The sequence below is a fragment of the Papaver somniferum genome, chromosome 6 (genome assembly GCF_003573695.1).
Source record: "Papaver somniferum cultivar HN1 chromosome 6, ASM357369v1, whole genome shotgun sequence".
Lineage (NCBI taxonomy): Eukaryota > Viridiplantae > Streptophyta > Magnoliopsida > Ranunculales > Papaveraceae > Papaver > Papaver somniferum.
Genome location: NC_039363.1, coordinates 142343956 through 142364684, shown reverse-complemented (window position 1 = coordinate 142364684; position 20729 = coordinate 142343956). Strand labels below are relative to the sequence as shown.

The following is a 20729-nucleotide window of genomic DNA, read 5'->3' as shown; positions in this document are numbered from 1 at the left end:
ACCCCAAGATTGGTTCAATATTACATTGTTCTCCATATATAATGCATTTGGCGTGGTAGTCTTGAAGGACTCATATTGCATTCACACAAGAAAAAATCTCGGGGAACATATTCAAAATTGTAATCCTTGGAGGATTCAGATTATATTTTGGCAACCACCTGACTCGATTATATCGGGTTTATCAATCCTTTATATATGTGTTTGGTGCGAAACCAAGAATCCGTATTAATTAGTTGATGACATCATCTTTATATATAGGTCTCTTGAGGAGTCCTTAAAAATACAAAAAATCACGCTTTAACAGCATATATTTTATTTTTATTTCCTTAAATCTGCAATTAGAATTATGCTAGCTTAAACTCTTCTTTGAGATAGACTAGAGTTATTTGTTTGATGCTTGTCTACTGTAAAACTCATATTGTTGGCTTAACATCCATATTTTTGTCAACATTTGTACTCTTTTTCCTTCATTCAGGTTTTGTCCCATGTGGTTTTCCTGACAAGGTTTTATTGAGGCAACATCTTGTTGGCATTTAATTTTCTTTCAAAATGTTGATATTTGTGCTTTTTTTCCTTCGTACAAATTTTTTCCCATAGGGGTTTTATTGGCAAGGTTTTAGTGAGGCAATTTAATTCAACATGGCGGTCATCCAAAGGGGAGTTGTATCAAATTTTGGTTACTTGGTGGATTTCCACCATTAACTAGGTTATTTTGTTAGGTCAACTCAATATAACAAGCCCTTAGTAATTTGGATGTCATTCCGGTCCACATAAGTTATGACCACAAGTTCAGTTTTGTTCACTTATGGTAATTTATCTACATCTTGGATCTATGTTGAAGAAACTACATCAACAACTTCTGCAAATCATCTCGGGAAGCTAGCAATCCATGACACAAGTTCTCAATGTATTGAAGAATAATGTAGACTATGTAAAAGTATTATTGAAGACAAAACTGTTTATGCAACACAAAAGAAGACTTTATCAACTATCCGACATCTTCATAAAAAAAATAGTCTTCTGCATTCAAGATGTTCGTTCTTCAAAATTGGAAAGTCTCAACTCAAAGCTTTGCATGCCAAGATTGACTGAAGTATTTATCAGGGGGAGCGCCATCATCAAATTAAGGTGCATTCGCTGGAATTTATCGCGTTGTACTCTTTTTCCTTCGTCAAGGTTATGTCCCACTGGGTTTTCCTTGTCAAGGTTTTAACGAGGAAATATTTGCGTGTCCAACATTCTGTTTCAATTCTTTAAGTGCTTATGCAATTTCAGGTTTTTCTCTTTTGATTTTTCCTGGTATATTTGTAATAAATTAGCCACGGTGGTCATCAGGGGGAGTGTTATAAACCATTGTTTATTTACTAAGACGCCCCCATGGCTAAAACTAGGGTTTCTTGTATCTATATAAATAGAGGCTTAATCTCTTGTATTACATACACATTAATAGAAATCTCTCTCTACTTCTTCTCCCTATTTTCCGTCTCCTTATCTATTACAAGATAGTCAACATTTATAGAAAACAAAAAAAAAAGTGAAAAGAAACAATATTAAAAGAGAATGAAACGGCAGCGTATTTACGGTTAATATTTCGAGAATATATTTGTGTTACAAAGCTCTAAATACCCGTAGAAAAATGAGCACATTCTGAAACCTGGCCAAATTGGGGTTTATCCAGATTAATTGGGGTATACTTAATGAGACAAAACACGGGTCATTTTGAAGTAAAACAAAACACCCCTTAACCATTTATTTTCTAGATGGCTAAATTCCACATGTAATGAGTAACACTAATTTAATTAATATGATTAGATTAGTTAGTTGATTTATATGATTGGATTTGGAAATAATTGAGAGTGAGAAATAGAGGGAATGGTTGGATTTGGAAATAATTGAGAGTAAGAAATAGAGTGAAGTAGCAGAAGAAGTTTTTTTTTTGGGAGGGGGGAGTTAGGTGATTTTTGTGAATAATTATATGATGATCTACCGAATCATGATCGAATGGATTATATGCATGATCCTCACTTTTGTTTTCCTCAAACTCAAGATGGATATGGAAGTGATGAATGTCTTGAGCCAAACGTAGAATCTAATGACCCATAAGAAGAAAACAGAGTTGCAAATAATACGGTACATAACTTACCTGGTGAAGATTGTGATTTTTCCATGCAAATGATGGATTTTTGTTTTTTTTTTCACCTTTTGTTGCCCTGTATCGTCATGGTCGACGATGGTCTAACCCTGCCGACTACTATAGTCGGCTTGGTCTTGATTACCAAATGCGACGACTTTTCATGAGCAATATTTTAGTCGTCACTATTTTTGTAAATACAAGCGTACCGACTATTTTCCCTTGTTGAAGTCGTCATCATCGAAAATATGAACCCTGCCGGCTAAATGTCTTTTGCAGCACAGAGAACTAGGTTGTGAAATATTCTTTAGCCGTCATTGTTTTGAATATTTCGACCTTACTGACCGTTGTTTAGTCGTCATTATTGTATTCTCCGACCCTGCCGGCTGTTCTTTGGTCGTTGTTGTTTTATATATGGACCTTGCCGACTATGGTAGTATATATCAACTAACTTGGGATATTTTGTTGATTGTATTGGTATCGATGACGGACTAGCCTGAAGCTCACAGTGTTAGGGGTCCTGATACTTCCGCACATTATGCTAATGATTTGGAATGGTTAGAAAAATACGAAGCAATCAATTGGGTTGTTGAGAAAGAAAAATAGAAGATGTGTGTTCTAGTGAAAAACACCCAACAAAAAACTTTGCGGTTTGAAATGGTTTGCGAGTGTAGTGGGTTGGACGTAAGTCATAAGAAAAAGGGTTGTGTATGCTAAGAAGACGGATAGGGTGTACAAGACGAAGTCAAAGAAGTGTGAATGCGCATTCAAGATTATTTTTTGGAGGAACGTACACACGAATAACATGTGGAGAATGAATAGAGTTGTTATTGGTTGGCATAACCATTAAGATCCGGAAAGTCTTATTGGACACCCCCGTGTTGTCAAGTTGAAACCGCACGAGTTCGAACAAGTAAGAAAAAGCTGGGGAATTAAATCAAGTAAGCTCCTTAGTAAGTTCAATAGGGATGACAAGAATAACCTTTCTTCATTGTCTACAATTTATGCAGCCAAAGCAACTATCAAAATAACTGAATGGGATGGAATAAAGGTAATGGAAGAATCACAATGATTGTCCCACAAATACAACTACATGGTGAGACGCCATGAGTCATTGGAGGGGATGGTGCATCGTATTTTTCTTGCGCATCCCGATATGATTTAATTGGCCCGGTGCTATTACCAAGTTTTGTTCATGGATTGTACTTACAAGACGAATAGGTACAACATGCCTTTGTTGAACATTGTAGGACAAACCTCGGACAATCACGGTGGCATGGTGATTTATGGATCATGAGAACGATGAGACCTATATTTGGGCAATGAAACTTTGAAGCTTCTCTACCACGAAGAAGAAACTCCCGGGGTTGTAGTGACCGATAATGAGAAAGCAATAATGAACGCCGTGAGGATAGTTTTTCCCAAGGCACCACATTTGCTTTGCAAGTGGCACATACAATGCAATCTTAGAAAGAATGGCAGGAATCATATCCAAAAGTCAAAGGCAAAGAAAGGTAGTAAACGTGAAAAAGAGGAACATGAACGTCTTAGTAAACTAACTAAAGAGGAGAGAGATGAAGAGAAAAAGAAAGAAGACGAAGAATGGAAAGAAAGTGAGATTAAATTTGGGTTATTCATGAAAGCGTGGGATAAATTGGTTTGGTCGATGAGTGTGGCTAGATATGAGATAAACTTGAAAGATTTAGAGGATGATTGGGGCACTAATTACCCCAAAGTAGTGGCATATTGCAAGAGACAATGGTTGATGCCACACAAAGAGAGGTTTTTGTATGCTTTTACTTACGACCATAAACATTTCAAACTTGAGTCCACAAGTATGGTAGAGAAATCTATCCATGAGTCAAAAGGTTTACTTTTCACGAGTCAAAATGGGATTGTGATGGTGCAAAATGATATCCATGAGTACACTAATAATGATATCAACAAGATTAGAAATCAATTTGAAGAAAGTAGGCACAAGAAGTTCAAGTGCTACAAGGAGAATGATTGGTTGCTTTTTGGTATACATTGCAACATCTCACACTGGGCAATACATTTTATGATGAAACATCTCAAGTTGTATCAAAAGTATGACGACCCGAGCACTCCTTGTAATTGTAGGATAATGAAGGTTATCGGACTTCCATGTCGTCATATGCTTGGTAGGTATAAAACTCTGATTCCGATTGAAGATATTGATCCTTATTGGAAGCAACTATCTTTCATCCCGGCTCTAAGAGAAGCTGCAGGTGAAGATTTTGGCTACATGGAACTTGGGAGAATAATCCTCGACAAGTACCCCACATTGAATAGGTTGGAAAAATAAATTATGAAGCACAAGTTGATGCCGATTGTTTATCCTTTTAGGAAGAACTTCAAGAACCCTTGAAACAAGATCCAATGGGTAGACCACCTACCACAAAGACAAGGGAGGAATAAAGGGAACAATTGAAAGAGTATTTGAGTATAACATGCAATCCATCCGGACATGATTATACCGAGGCAGAATACAAAGAGGAGTCTCTAAAAATAAAAGAGATCATCCGAGGAAAGAAACAACTACACCAACGGTTTCAAACTTGAATCCAAATAGCACTCCACCTCTTGAGAGTCAAGCAAGTGCGGAAGTTATTATAAAGAAAAGGGGTCGGCCGAGGAAGGAAACATCCACACCAACGGATCAACAAGTGAACCCAAAGATTACACATCCTCATGAAAGTCAAACAAGTCAAGGAGATGTTGTAAAGAAAATATGTTGTCCAAGGAAGGTAGTAAAACTGGTATTGGATGAGTATCTCGTACAACTCCCAAAGTATGAGATCGACTCTCAGGCTCTTAGTAATGGAATCGAAAGAAAAGGATTTTTGTTATAGGGAAAGCCAAAATAATTAAGCTGGAAAGCTAACTTCCAGTCAAGCAGAGTTGAAATAGTGTGGAAATAGAAAACTACTTGAAATCATCTGCATCTCACAATTTCATCTGAAATGCATTCCACAATAATGTTTTCATCTTCTACAAAACCTAAAATTAATTATTGTTTAATTTTTTCCCTCTTGATTAATTGATAAGGTCCTAATAAATTATTTGTTGTAAAGCAGTTCGTGAGGATTTTCAAAAAACACGATATTTTGTTCACCTTTAATTATGAACAAAATAAGTCAGTGATCGATGTTGATACCTTCCTGAAGGAGGGATAAGCTTGTATTTAGGTGCTTCAGAAATAAGCTTATCATACCTTGCTTGATCAAACAAGGTGCTTCAGAAATAAGATTATTATAACTTGCTTGATCAAATATAACCATGTTGTCATGATCTCCTTTTCTTTCCTTGATTTGACAGGTTTGGTCTTATTGGAAGACGGTAATTGAGCCTTCACCTTTCGGTGCCATTTCCAATTGATTTCTCTCAGTTTTGTTCTGGACCTCCAACGAGATGTAAAAAAAGTGTTTTCTTCTTATTTGATGTGATCCCTTTGAATATCTATTATTGGTGATTGGAAGCATCATGCCAAACAGTCAACAATATAATGCCATAATCTTAACTAGAAAAGAATTCTCATCGAAAAAATCCAATAAGTTGGAATAGATAATCAGTGATTGCAAAAATGTTTTTGATATTAGACGAAGAAGTATCAAAAGAAACATTGGAGTAAGTCATACGCGGAATCACAGATAGGAAGGCTAATATATATATTAGCATCTTTTTTTACCCCTAAGTCATTTTATTTTCACTAAAAGTCATATTTCCCAATAAACAAATTAGCTTTCCCGTTATCAAAAATTAAAAAAAGGTATTTCCGTAATTATGGGAGAGACGACAGAAAATAATGGCAATTTTCGATAAGTAGGTCATTTTTTTCGGCCTTCTTTTATAACCCTAGAAATTGTTGGCAAAAATTTAGAGTCGTTTTATTAGGTTATTTTCGACAACCCAACGGCTAAATCTTCTTTCATATGCATCTGATGGCTAAGCCCTCTAGAATCTGTTTACCTGAGACGGGCCATAGGCAACTAGCTAACAATTTTCATGGATATTTTGTTAGGAAAAAATAGAGCTAGGTTTGAGGGTGTAAAAGAAAAATATGAAACTATTTATTAGTCATCATGTTTTTAGATAGAAAACCATAGCAGGACAATGTTTGGAGAAGTCAATTATGTTGGTGCGTAGAACGAGCACAAATTTAATCAATTATAATTATTAACATTAAAACGTGTTCGTGAATGAAAACGAAATTTTTTATCAAATATCCGCATATTTATGCTTTACTTGTTTGCTTTGAGCTTAGTTTTGGTTTATTTAAAAACAGAAAAATCACTGCTTGTTTTACATAAGATATCGAATACAAGTAACAACCTAGATTTCTTTGTGGGAATAGTCATTTCTTACTCTTGCTTCATGATATATTTTGAGTAGTGAGAAAGTATAGTTAATTTTGACGTGCAGACAATTAATATTAGCTAGCATACTTTCATATAGTTTTTTTTTTCCGATTCCAGTTTACTAATATAATAACTAGAGGTAGTGAAGGATACCAAAAATAATACAAAAGTACCTGCAAAAACCGTTATGAGAATATACATATATGGTTTTAAGGGGATTTTCACTCTTGTTAAGGCAACTAAGGGTGAAAAGCTGGAGTTGACTGATACACAATTGAGAATCATAAGTGAGGCCTCAGACATGAATTTGTTCTTAGTGTTACGGTAACTGAGTTTACCGATGAAATCAAGCTAATCATCATGATTTCATTTGAACAACAAACAAAAAATACAAAAAGCACAAACAAAAACCGATGGCTGATTTCCATCGGTTGACTGCTTAAACCCTATTTTATGGTCGATTTGTCTGTTGGAAAAACAAAAAATCATGAAATTGATCATCAATCATTTTAGTTGAAAAAAGAAAAAACATAAACAAAATAAAAAACAAAGAAGATGATTATAGAGAATACCTGGAGATTTCGGAAGCAAACCTAAAATAAAAGTTATAGAGCACCAGCCGAAGCAGAGAGAGAAAATCGGTTATAAGCTAAAAAAAGATAAGGAAAGGAAGAACGAACAAATTTGATTTTCATCTCTAATATGATCATTGTGAAAGGGTAATCCTGGAATTTAAAAAAAAATACTTTAAAAGAACTCGCACGCGGGATGGACCGGTGAGTAAAAATTATGTTCCCAAAAGATGATTGGGCAATTTGGAAATATAGGCCTTTTTTTTTGCGCTTTCGAATATAAACCCGTTTTTTGAATTTTTCGTACATAGGCCTGTTTTGACTTGGTCCCACTGTTTTTTTTTACCATCCAGTTAAGTGCAAGGTGGCAGTTATCTCACCTATTAAAATGTCTTATTTACCTCTGAACCAAATCTCCTTTATGCAAGGTCGATTTCCTACCAACTAAAAGCCCTGAACCCTAAAACTTGGGAATGATGAACCCTAGATCGAAAAACCTGAACCTTAAACCCCGAATTTGCGAATGATGAACCTTTTTGGGGAATGATATAATGAATCTTAAAATGGTGAAACGATCATAAACCGAGATCAACGAACTTTAAAAATGATGAAAAATGTCAAGGTGGCAATGAGTAAAGAATAAATAAGTAAAATATAATGAGACTTAACCAAAATGGATGGAAAAGCGGAAATTGACCTATATTTGGAAAGTTGAAAGAAAATCGAGCCGATACATATAAACTGGTTTTCGAGTTGGTCAATATTTTTCAATTTCTGGAGATGATTTTGGACAGAGAAAATTAGGGCGCAGGCCAAAAAAAAATAATATTCTCATTGTCAGGCCCACAATTAATTTTTAGTTCCGTGACACCCATATTTATATGAAATTATTTAAAATGTCTACATGGCGGATTATGCATCCGCATGACGGGTTATGCATACAATTTTTTAGGGATAACTAATTGGCAACGCAACTTGGATATAACATATCTAAAAAACCGCGCCTTGGAATTTAACAAATTTTATATTGTTGGAAAGCTTTTAAAGAGAGCTATGCAACGAGCACAAACAACAATAGCGAATTTTTGTTTTTCATGAAAAACCCGAGGTAATAATCATTTTAGGTAAAATTTTCGAAAACTTGATACATAACCATTATACAACCACCAAAAAAGATGCATAACACATTCTGCAGACGCATAACGAATTATGCAACCATTTTCTCCACTGCATAACAAATTATGCACCTGCATAACAAAGTTATGCATCTATAACAAGTTATGTAGCCGTTGTATTAGTGCGTACATAAAAAATAGATGCATAATGCATTATGCAGCCATATTTTTGGATGCATAACAAGTTATGCATCTATTTTCAAGACTGCTTAACATGTTATGCATATATAATTGTAGGTGCATGACAAGTTATGCAGTCTTTGATTTTGTTGGTTTCCTAGTAACAAAAAAATTGATGCATAACGTGTTATGCAACTGTTTTCTGGACTGCATAATAATTTATGCATTAACTTTTGTAGATGCAAAACATGCAATGCGGTTATGAAAATGGATGCGTAACCTGTTATGCAGACATTTTCTCGAATACCACATGTAGGTTACACCAAAATCTTCCTTACTCTTTAGCATCCGTGACAGTAAAGCTCGAACACCACAATTATGGTAAATCCATAATTTAATATGATGGTGATTCTTTCTTTTCTTTTTTTTTTTTTTTTGAGAAAAATATGATGGTACGTAAGTTGGTAACCACTTTCGAATGATGAAAAAAAATCTTTAAATGAAAACAAATCTTCCTTGATTAGTTATAAACAAACATGTGGTTCTCAATAACACCAACCAATCCACAAATCATGCTATAAATAAGAACTCTCAACTCTTCCTTCAATAATCAAGATATCAACCATCATCCTATTACGCACTCAAAACTGCTCAAATGAGAGAAACATTCATCATATAACAAGATGGAAGAAAAATCCCCTGCTCTCGTTGCTGCAATGATCGGAGTACTCCTTATGGGATTGTTCTTCGCATGGACTCCAGTTGAAGCTGCTACTTGCACTGATAATGGTTGTTATACAACAATAACGATTCTTCTGCAATACATACCCATGAAATTATGGATGTTAAACCACAAATAAACTTTACCTTGGCCTTTGTTTCTCATGAAAGTTATAAATAGATCAAAGACAAACCTTGGCGTCTGAACTAAATCCTTTCAGGAACTTCATTTGAGCCCATCCGTTCAGTTCGATTAAAGGTATCAACACAAGGATAATTAAGGACAGCTTCCAGTTCGCTTGGAAAGCAATGCCCAGACCAGCAATAATGATTGATATGCTCTCACAAGCATTGCAAGTGAATCTCCAACAAGACTGCGAACACTTGTTGCATCTGCAGAAAGCCTGGTACCAATAGCACCACTAGAGTGCTTTGGCTCATCAAACCAATCAATATCCATATAAACAGTCTTTTCAAAGCACATGGAGCGTATACGATTTATTAAATTGGAATCCAATTGGTACTGTTCCAATGGAAATCGAGACACAGAGTAATGGAACAATCGAAATTAGAGAAACATATGTACCTCAAACAATGATTAGGGTGGAGATGAATGACCGTAGGTGCAGGCGGTGGTTGATGCTGCTGGTGTTGGTGGTGAAGGAATGATTACTAGAATCCAAGTAATAGAATATGGATTTTGATTGAGACCATTGTTATTTGGTGATGCTGCTAGTTATAATGGTGGTTGGTGCTGCTGCTATGGGCGGTGCTGGCTACGATGATGATGGTGATGATAGCGCTGGTGGTATGGTGTAAGGAAGAGATTTTTGTTTTTCTTATGTAGAAAAGGAATCCAAGAAGAAGAACAAAAAAAAGACGGAAACCTAATTTTATAAGCTATGGTTTGGGAGAAGGTTTTTCGTCAAAATTGGGTTCGTGCCTGAACTTTTTTTGTCGGTGGATTTGACAGTGGGAAAAATCTGAAAAATGGGTGTGGACGTGGTTTTCAGTTTTGGACTAGCGAATAATACTAGTTGGATGGGTGGACAGCCCATTAAACGAGTCCTCCAAACGGGATTAACTAGTACAGTTTTGTGTGAGCCTGGGGCTGCCTGGACAAAACAAGGCGCATTATAACAGGAATCTGTATATCAGTATATGTGCAGAGATCTAACGCTAATGTTACGCTGTATGTTAGCACCAGAGTGAGTGTCCAGACTCCAGACAAATATCTCAATTTCAGTGAGGGAAAAAGAAAAATCAGTAATAATAAGCGCGAAAATCCAAATCGCAACACCAAGTCTTCACCTCCTCTCATTACTTTCTCTCACTAGAAATGTATCTGAAATAAATATTCGAGATGAATCAATTTGATCATCATCAATCCAAGATCACCGCCATGGCTAGTGGCGGTGGAGGAGTAAGAAGAGTTCGACCATTATCATCTCTTATACTTCATTTACTCATTGCTTTCTTTCTCTTACAGGTAAAACCAGATCGATCTCATTTTGAATCTTTTTTCTAATTTTTTTAATTACTTTTTCTTTTCTGTTTTGATCCCGTTCTTTATGATTTTGTATGAATTAGCTGATATTTGTGTATCACTATCTGTTTGTTCTTGAAATTTTTGTTAATCTATGTCTAATTTTGGATTTATTAGGTTAGGAATCTCTATGTGAAATGTGTAGAGGTTAAAAAGCTTTTTTCAGATGTTATTTTGGAAGATTTAGGGTTTCTTTGAGTTTGTGTTGATTGCAGAGAGAAAGTAGTGTATCTTTTTATAGTTCTAGCTGTTAATGTTCGTTCTCAGGGCTTCAGTTTTGGTGTGTTTTAAGAAATTATGAAGTCAATGTGATTAGTAGTATCTGATAACAGCTGTATATAGTGTTTTCCTTGCGCTGATCACACGTCCATTACAATTGGTAGAGTTTTGATTGGATGGAGTTGTTTTCTTTCTTTGTGTCCATTTTACTTCACTTTTCTTGTAAAGTTTCAGAACTTTTCTGAGATCTAGAAACAGTATGAACAGTTCTTGTATATAGACATTTTACAAAACAAATCCGACAGGGAGAGGATACTTTTACTAATTGTAGCATGAGTATTTCATATGGTTATTGAGTAGCAATGGAAGAGTTTGTATGCAAGTCTGTTGCATGTTTCTGTCTTATGATATCTTGTACTCATGCAGGTGATGTTCCAAATTGCCTTCGTAACAGCAGATACTTCCGACATTTCTCTAATGTGAGTTTTCCACAACTTGCTTTCTCTTGATATCTGTTAGGATGTGTGAATAATCAGAATGAACTTTGTAGTTTTGTTATTCTATCAAATATGCGTTATATTGAAATACACGTACCACAAGTCTAAGAATGAAGCCTGGGCAACTTGCAGCAGGTTTCTGGGATTAGCCATGATGCTTAAATATTTTAACATACCTTTTCTGTAAAATGTGATGTTTCTTCTTGTGTATTAGTTTAGATGGCACATTCTATCTCTCTTTTGATACTGTTTCCAAAACTTATTCTTTCAGTCAGAGAAATCTCAAGGGATATAGGCCTCTATATGATTGTAAGCAGTGCGAAGACAGAAAGGTATTAAACTCTCCGCCTTCTGCATGGTTGAGTATGTTCAATCAGTTTCTGCACTATTAGATCAGCATGAACTTGTACGACATCTGGTTACTTTACATGTGCATCCCTAAGCTGTATTGATGGTTTTGTGATATGCATCTCTAGGAATTAAAACAAGTGCGAAATGCAAGTTTGAGTTTTCATTAATTGCTTTAGATTTATGTATTCCATTGGTAGAATATTGCAAAGACTCAACTTTCATTGGTGCGAAAGTTATTTAGTTTGAAAGAGTTTGTATGCTTGCACACTATTCAATTGGTTCAAGTTGGCATATCATGACTGGTCACATTGATAAAAATACTGCTTAAATTAGTACGAAGGGCTGATTAGAATGACAAACGTTTGCATGTTGTATTCTGTACATCTGATTCGGAGGGCAATTTCTATATTCTAATGTTAAGGGAGTCAGTCAGCTGTTAGAACGCATGAGAACATTGTGGAATTGGAAACTAAGAACTATGTAAGGTCCTGCTAATTGGCTAAAGCTAAATATTTAGGTCGTTAATCTCTCTCTCTCTCTCTCTCTCTCTCTCTCAAGTTTAGAGTGGTTAAGTTGTTTTCCTGAAAGATTTTATTTATCGCTTTTGTGTGCGTAAATGTTAAAGATTGTTGTACAGTTGGTCTTATCATACCATCTTCTGACCCGCAACGTGTACTAATTGTTGGATGTGCAGGAGTCAAACAAGAAACCAGAGGCTTCGGAAGATGTAATAAAATAGATACTTTCAGTAAATTCTGGAGATATTGGCACCCTGAGTAAAATATTTTAGCTTGTCCAGAAAAAAACAAGTAGTCACTTTCTTGCAAATTTTTCTGAAAACTAACATTAGATGTACGCAGGACATTGACATTACTGCAACATATACTGACGCTTCTGGTGCTGTTCGAATCAGTACTGTCAAATCGAAAGATTTATCATCTTCCTGGGTCTGGCAGCATCCTAATGATGAAAACTTGCACCAATTAAAAGATCAGGTGCTCACTTATTTCATAATTGACTTTAATGAAATAAAAAATTGAGGAAATCGCAAGAATTTCCTTTCCATTATTTGGAGAAGTAAAAATGCTCACAGATAAATAATAACCTTCTTTATGTGCATTCTCTTCCCCCCTCCAGCCCTCATCCAGATTTATAATCTGTGTGACAAGGGCATTCCACTTTCTAGAATATTATTGTGTCCACAAGTCAGTCAGTACTTACACATAACTATGTATGGTGTGTATATCTTTTCTGTACTTGCACATAACTATGTCTGGTGAGGATGTAATCTTAGACTTGATGACTCATTTATCTAGCACAGACCTAGAACCTAACTGAACAAATGATAACTGAAAGATAGAACACATTACTATTGAGACAAGTCAACAGGTATATATGTCCTGGACAACGTTTTATCTATCTTAAGCTCACTGTGCCTGCCACTGACACTCAGACTCGTTTCATTGCTAAATTGGATTCAGTTTATGCTTATTGTATTTTCAATTTTTATTTGTGTGATACCAATATTTTGTCTTTCACATGTCTGTTAAATTGTTTCGGAACAGTCAAATAATTAACTCATTATTCTCTGTTTCTCAGTAATTGATTGAGTTATTGGATGTGTGATTCACAGGCAAAAGAGGATTCACCTCCACAAACAGAAGAAAGCTCTGGACTTCCAACTGATGAGCATGGATCTGGAGAAGGAGCTTACCAATACGAAGAAGCTCCAATCAATCCTGTGAAGCATAAGCGGCGGGTGAAATTTCATATATTTCTAGTTCTATTATCTACATCCATTATTGTTAATTATTTGCATTTATGACAGTTCAATAGTTATGCAGGAAATGCGTCAACAAAGGAGGGAACTCCGAACTGCAGAGCTGATAAAACAGAACAAAGACAATGACAAGCTTATGCAAGAAGCAGCGATTGAAAGGTCAAATCAGCTAAACACCAGTGCCAGGGGAAAGTACAGTATATGGAGGAAAGATTACGAAAACCCGAACTCTGATTCCACGTTAAAACTTATGAGAGATCAGGTCGTGATGGCCAAGGCATATGCAAGTATTGCTAAGCCAAAGAATGAACTTCGTCTTTATGATTCTCTGATGAAACATATCAAAGACAATCAGCATGCTATTGGAGAAGCGACTTCAGACGCTGAACTACACCGAAGGTATTGTTACTAGCACCCCTTTCGAGAATCAAAACCCAAATTTGATAATTAGTTATGGGTGATGATGTGTTTGTCACTTCATGTTTGATTATGGATGTAGAAACACATAGTTTATAAAAGTTTTCATTTATGCTTTCAGAAATATGATATTAACGCAATCAAATCATTCTGAAAATTTTATACCTTTTTAGATATGAAGATGATTTTCATTTCTCTTACGGGTTTCTTATGCTGAGCTTCTTCCAGTGCCCTTGATCGAGCAAAAGCGATGGGTCATATCCTATCTATAGCAAAGGACCAGTTGTATGATGGGGCTTTGATCGCTCGGAAGTTGCGAGCCATGCTTCAGTCAACGGAAGAGAGTATAATTACATTAAAGAGGAAAAGTGCATTCCTGATCCAGTTAGCTGCCAAAACAGTTCCAAAACCACTCCATTGCCTCCCTCTTCAGCTTGCAACAGACTATTTCTCGCAAAACCTTGTAAAGAAGGAGACCCCAAACAAAGGCAAGCTCGAGGATCCCTCTTTGTATCACTATGCTATATTCTCTGACAACGTACTTGCAACGTCTGTGGTTGTTAATTCTACTGTATTACATGCAAAAGAACCAGAGAAGCATGTATTCCATATTGTGACAGACAGATTGAATTTTGCTGCAATGAAGATGTGGTTCCTTTTCAGCTCTCCTGCAGGTGCCGGGATCCAAGTAGAGAACATCGACGATTTCAAGTGGCTAAACTCATCGTATTGCTCAGTTCTCCGGCAGCTCGAGTCCGCACGTATAAAAGAATATTATTTTAAAGCAGATCATCCGTCTTCCTTATCTGATGGTAACGATAATCTTAAATATAGGAATCCCAAGTATCTGTCCATGTTAAACCATCTCAGGTTTTACCTTCCTGAAGTTTACCCAAAACTAGATAAGATACTCTTTCTAGACGATGATATCGTAGTTCAGAAGGACTTGACACCTCTTTGGTCTGTCGACTTGCGAGGGATGGTAAATGGTGCAGTTGAGACATGTAAAGAGAGCTTTCATCGGTTTGATAAGTATCTCAATTTCTCAAACCCAAAGATCTCTCAGAATTTTGATCCAAATGCTTGTGGCTGGGCATTTGGAATGAATATTTTTGATTTGAAGGAGTGGAAGAGGCGGGATATTACAGGAATATATCACCACTGGCAAGATATGGTAAGGAACTAAGTTTTCTACTTCAGATGTTGTAATTCTTCTCTTCAATATCTTGATTATCTAACTTTCTGACCTATAATTTTCCTCGGTATCTTGTTAATCAAATTTTATACCTTTGATTTTTGCAGAACGAAGAACGTACACTTTGGAAACTTGGCTCCTTACCCCCAGGTCTAATCACATTCTACAACTTGACATATCCATTGGATCGAGACTGGCATGTGTTAGGGCTTGGTTACGACCCAGCACTTAATCAAACAGAGATAGAAAATGCAGCAGTCATCCACTACAATGGGAACTACAAACCATGGCTGGATCTTGCGGTAACCAAGTACAAGTCCTACTGGTCAAAACATGTAATGCTTGGTAACCCTTATCTTCAAAACTGCAACATCAACTTTGATTGATGATAATTTTTTCGCCCACTCTGTAAACTGGCAAGTTTTTTTACAAGCCACTCTGTTTTCCTGTAAACAAACTTTCTCGATAGTTTGTGAAATTGTAGATTAGTATATTGCCGTATCTTCGTTTCATTTTCCTTTGAATCCGATAGAACTATATAAACCAATGCAATGTAATGAGTTAATCACATCAATGAAATCAATCTATTTTTACATTTTGACAAACAACGGAAGTTCTGGCTCTCAAGTTACGGAAGCTTATCAAGTAGTCCCAATCTCTCAAAGAATGGTAGACAGATTTTGACAAACTACCTCGAGTAAGATCCAATATCTACTGCAGTTCTTTTTATTTTAAAGTCAGATTGAAAGATTTTCATAACAAGCACTTTACTGCGGAGCAATACGAGAGTCTGTCGTCCTCAGCACCCACTCCATTGAACATAACATTCGATATCGAGAAACCTTGCAGCTGACATACGGTGTCACATGTATCAACTAGACAATGCGCATTCCAGCAACCATTTTTCCTGGCTCAATATCTCAGAACTGGAAACAGTGGATCAAAGAATCAACATTACAAGGACAATGGCAAGAAGTACTTTCTCTCTACTATGAAATCAGAAGGATTGGAATTCCAATTCTGGACCCAAGCTTGTTTCCTTCCGTTCTCAAATGTTGCACAAATCTCAACAATTTCAAGTATGGTACTTCAGTTCATTCATGTATAATCAAACATGGGTTTGAATCATTTAGCTCTGTTGGTAACTCTACCATGGATTTTTACATTAAATCCGGGTTCATGAATTATGGACTGACTGTTTTTAATCTCATGGAAAACAAGGATTCTGTTACATGGAATGTAGTGATTCATGGGTGTTTTGATAAAAAATCTTCTTCCAAGTATGAAGGACTTAAGTTTTTTAAGCAAGCGAAAGCCGAAGGATTTAAACCCAATATCTCTACTTTAGTTCTTATTCTTCAAGCTTTAAGGGATTTCAGTGACACCAATTTAGGTTTTTGCTTTCATGGCTTCCTTATTCGGAGCGGGTTTTTAGACGTTGTTTCAGTTCAGAACTCGCTAATGTCTCTGTATGTAGAGTATGGCGAAATGGTGTGCGCAAAAATGTTGTTTGATGAAATGTCTGACAGAGATTGCATTACATGGAGTGCGATGATTGGTGGTTTTGTTAAAGCTGGAGATGGGTATTTTTCGTTGCAATTGTTTAGAGAGATGTTTGGAGTGGAAGAGGTAGAGCCTGATGAACTTACAGTGGTTAGCATTTTTAAAGCTTGCTCCCAGGAGAAGGATATCGATATTGGAAAATTAGTTCATTGCTATGCGGTCAAAAGAGGTTTCAACGTTGATGTGTACGTGGGCAATTCATTAGTTGATATGTATTCTAAATGCTCACATGCGAACTTGGCGTTTGAAGTCTTCAAAGAGATGCCTGAGAGAAACATCGTTTCCTGGAATTCGATACTATCAGGACTTGTTCATAATGAATTGTATGCAAAAGCTCTCACGTTGTTTGGCTCAATGCAGAAAGAGGGAGTCGAAGCTGATGAGGTGACTCTAGTCAATCTTCTTCAATCATGTAAGCATCTTGTGGACATTGGTAAATGCAAGTCCATTCATTCCAGGGTAATCAGGATGGGATTCGAATTTAACGAATTGGTGGTGAATTCTCTAATCGATGCTTATGCAAAATGTGATCTTGTTGAACTTGGTCAGAAACTGTTCAATGGAATGGAGAGAAGAGATATGGTTTCATGGAGCACAATGATTACAGCCTTCTCAAATGCAGGTAAAACAGATGAAGCTTTAAACCTCTTCAGAGAGATGGTTTTGGTGAAAGAGAAGTTCAATTCTGTAACTATATTGAGTCTTCTTGAAGTTTGTGCTGTTTCAGCAGAACTAAAAAGATGTAAATGGGCTCACGGTTTAGCAATTAGAAGTGGGTTTGCATCAGAAGTGGCAGTTGCAACTGCATTACTTGATATGTACTCAAAATGTGGAGAAATTGATCTCTCTAGAAGAGTATTCGATAAAACACCGAACAGAAACGTAGTTTCATGGAGTGCTATGATAGGAGCTTATGGTATGAATGGGCGGGCGAGAGATGCGCTAGACTTGTTCTCTGAAATGGAAATTTACGGTTTAAAGCCAAATGCCGTTACCATACTTTGTCTATTGTCAGCTTGTAGCCATGGTGGGTTGGTGGAAGAAGGGAAATCTTTGTTCAACAGGTTGATCAGTAGTGATCACGGGTTCGAACCCAACTCAGCACATTATTCATGCATGGTAGACATGTTAGGAAGGGCAGGAATTATAGAGAGTGCAATGGACACGATAAAGAAAATGCCCCAAAGATTCAAAGATGGAGCGAGTATTTGGGGTGCATTATTGAGTGCTTGCAGGAATTCCAGTAACAGCAAGGTTGCTGAAGGTGCTATCTCAAAAGTTCTTGAGTTAGAACCGATGGGTTCAGCAGGTTATTTGCTAGGCTCAAGTATGTACGCCGCAAATGGGTTGTGGAAAGAAGCGGCCAATATGAGAAGATTGGTGAAAGAGAAGGGTGTGAAAGTGGTGTCAGGTTACAGTTTAATTCATGTAGATAGTAAAGCTTGTAGATTTGTTGCTAGAGATGGTTACCATGAGAAAGCTCAACAGATATATTCAATGGTCGAAGAATTGCATGGTTGTATGAGGATGAAAGAAGGAAGAAATGACCTTTTTAATTGATCACTGCCTTGTGTCTGAGATAGTGAGATATCCGTGCGCATAGTTTTGGGCCACCTTTAAGGCCCATCAGTTCTCGTGGCACTGTCAATGTCCAGCAGTTTCTGATAGTAGCATGTATCAAACCAGTTTGGCAGTAGCATGCATCAGACTATCAGTACTGGTAAGATCGTACATACGCATCCGTAAATGTTTGGAAGGGTTCCATTCTCAGATGAGCCAGCTAAAATACTATAATGCGTGTACAATTTGATTTTCTATTCGCTTACTCGGTTGAATTTGAAGACTCAAATTCTGTGAACTGTGAGCATCAAAATGAGAATAGAAGAACAATAATTGGATGTTGAGCATACGAGAATGCTCTACTCGTCCGTCCATACTTGGTTGTCTAGTATATGCAACACGGCTCTCTATCTTTTCTGTACTGTTTAGGCCATACACATTTTACTCTCCTCTGAAGCAAAGAATCTAGCCCCTAGAATTTACACTTTCTCGTCATGTGATAGAGGAAGAGAAATGGGTGGGAAATAGACAATAGTGGTCCACAATGTGGACTTTTTGGAGGGATTATCATTCTCACTTGCTCTAGCCCGGTTGTCTAAAATGGGAGTTTAAGACAAACAATTTGTTTGTTTGCGGTTGATTCGGTGCCCGGATGCGAGTCAATCTCTGACTCGGAACGAGTCAGCAGTCAGACCGTTTGTTTTTCATTTTAAGTCAGATCTGACTCCATCTCTGACTTAGACATAATTTTCGATTCGGATCCATTTAAATCAGGTAACAATGATTCATAAGATCAAACCCCTGATTCACGTATCTTTGAGTCAGATGAATTGACTCAAAATAAGCATATCGAATCAGATATAGATGAGTCTGGTGATTTCACTCAAATTCAGATGACTCACATCAAAACGAGTCGGAGTAAACAAACATGGTGAAAGTCGACTTCATCTTTGGGCATTTTGGCAACAGAATCGTACACTTTGTAGCGTGAGAAATATATGTCCCACCACGTATTGTGCATTCCAAGTTCCAACTTGATGTGAAACATGCAGAGTGCCAAGTGTGTTTAGGATGCTCAGTGACAATTTATATCGTCCTTTAAAGTCAAAGAAAGTAACACACATTTTTAGACGTCTGATGTGAGAATTCAATACTTACAATTCACACCAATTAATTCTTCTGCAGATAGATAAAACAACTTCCTCACCTGCATCGGAAAAATTGGTTTGAGTAAATTCAATTCCAACCAGACTCGTTTGGATTTGGAAATGATTTCCACTTTTACTTTGGAATCCATGATTTTCAACAAAAGTCTTAGAAAGTACCTTATCTAACAATAATTGTAAATTGTAAGTGTGGTTGTTGTACTATCACTTCTACCGCTGTTACTACAACATTCTCAACTACTATCAGCATAAACAAATAAAATTGGCAATGGGGCACTAGGATGCTTAACTTGTTTTTGGTGTTAAGAAGAAGTTAATTCCTTGCTTTATGCATTGTATTCTCCTCTTAATCATGTCTCCGCCACTCAAGTTAACCTAACCCACGTACTTTAATTTTTTTCCTTTTTGAACGAACGTGAAACAATTTTGAACTGTTCTAAAACAACTAGTTCAGTTGGTGGTGTCTGATCTTCCGATTTGATTAAAAAGCCTCAGACTGGGTGACAATCCCCATATCCAAAATCATTTTTCTTCGTATCCGCTAGATATACCTGCTAAAAAGTAGCACGCGAAACCCATCATGCTCATGGCGCTTGCTTTCAATTAATCCTTGCCTGCTTTCCCTCCTCCTCTTTTGCTTATCATTCGTTCCACACTCTTGTTGCATGTTAGATTTGGGGTTATATGGCGTGGCTAGGAAATGGATTTCGTCACTAGGGAAGCATCATGACACCGTGATACCATACCAGTGCCTTGTGCATCGTGTCACTGCTGTGACCATCTCATCTCTCTCCAAACCAACTACGACTTTAAAGTTTGTGGGCACTAAGTTGTCACTACTCCATATCATTAACTCCACACGACAATCTTTATAGTACTTATCATACCATTTTGGTCCTTTTCTTAGTTTCAAAATTTCAGATAACCGCGATACAAGTCATTCTTTTTTTTTAAGCGATACAAGTCATTTGTATCTCCACTCCAGTCCTGTATAAGAAAAAAAATAAGAAAGAAATCAGTTAATTGATGTGCTTTACCTATGGATATTATAGCGAGTTTGGATATAAATTTATTTCTGACTTCTATTTTTCAAAAGCGGAAGTCAGAAACAGAAGTCACAAGTGAAACTATTTTGTTTCATAAAAAATTGATTTTTCTGTTTCTAGAAATTTTTTTGAAATATTATTGCCAAATTGATTTTTGATTTTTGATTTTTGATTTTTGATTTTTGAATTTCTACAAGTCAAAAAGTAATTCCTGACGGTGCATCCAAACGCGTTATTAATGACGCGCGCGTCCTCTTGTTAAGATGGGGTTGATTATGATTATTGCCAAATT

The 20729-nt window shown here is 36.5% G+C and overlaps 2 protein-coding genes across 2 annotated transcripts; both read left to right on the top strand.

The window, feature by feature from the left end:
• Window positions 1-10257: 10257 nt before the first annotated feature.
• Window positions 10258-15706, top strand: LOC113289598 (probable galacturonosyltransferase 3). Its single transcript, XM_026538907.1, has 9 exons — window positions 10258-10586; window positions 11289-11341; window positions 11631-11691; window positions 12405-12437; window positions 12571-12705; window positions 13344-13469; window positions 13555-13889; window positions 14136-15081; window positions 15210-15706. The coding sequence occupies exons 1-9, from the start codon at window positions 10461-10463 to the stop codon at window positions 15486-15488; spliced, it is 2094 nt and encodes a 697-aa protein (XP_026394692.1). The 5' UTR covers window positions 10258-10460; the 3' UTR covers window positions 15489-15706.
• Window positions 15707-15880: 174 nt separating this feature from the next.
• LOC113286258 (pentatricopeptide repeat-containing protein At2g17210-like) lies at window positions 15881-18585 on the top strand. Its single transcript, XM_026534921.1, has one exon. It carries the CDS (start codon window positions 15985-15987, stop codon window positions 18223-18225), a length of 2241 nt encoding a protein of 746 aa, XP_026390706.1. The 5' UTR covers window positions 15881-15984; the 3' UTR covers window positions 18226-18585.
• The last annotated feature ends 2144 nt before the right edge of the window (window positions 18586-20729 follow it).

Coding starts and splice junctions, on each gene's coding strand:
- LOC113286258 (XM_026534921.1), top strand. CDS start 15,985: ATGCGCATTCCAGCAACCATTTTTCCTGGCTCAATATCTCAGAACTGG.
- LOC113289598 (XM_026538907.1), top strand. CDS start 10,461: ATGAATCAATTTGATCATCATCAATCCAAGATCACCGCCATGGCTAGT. Junction 12,706..13,343: donor TGCACCAATTAAAAGATCAG/GTGCTCACTTAT, acceptor TGTGATTCACAG/GCAAAAGAGGATTCACCTCC. Junction 15,082..15,209: donor ATCACCACTGGCAAGATATG/GTAAGGAACTAA, acceptor TGATTTTTGCAG/AACGAAGAACGTACACTTTG.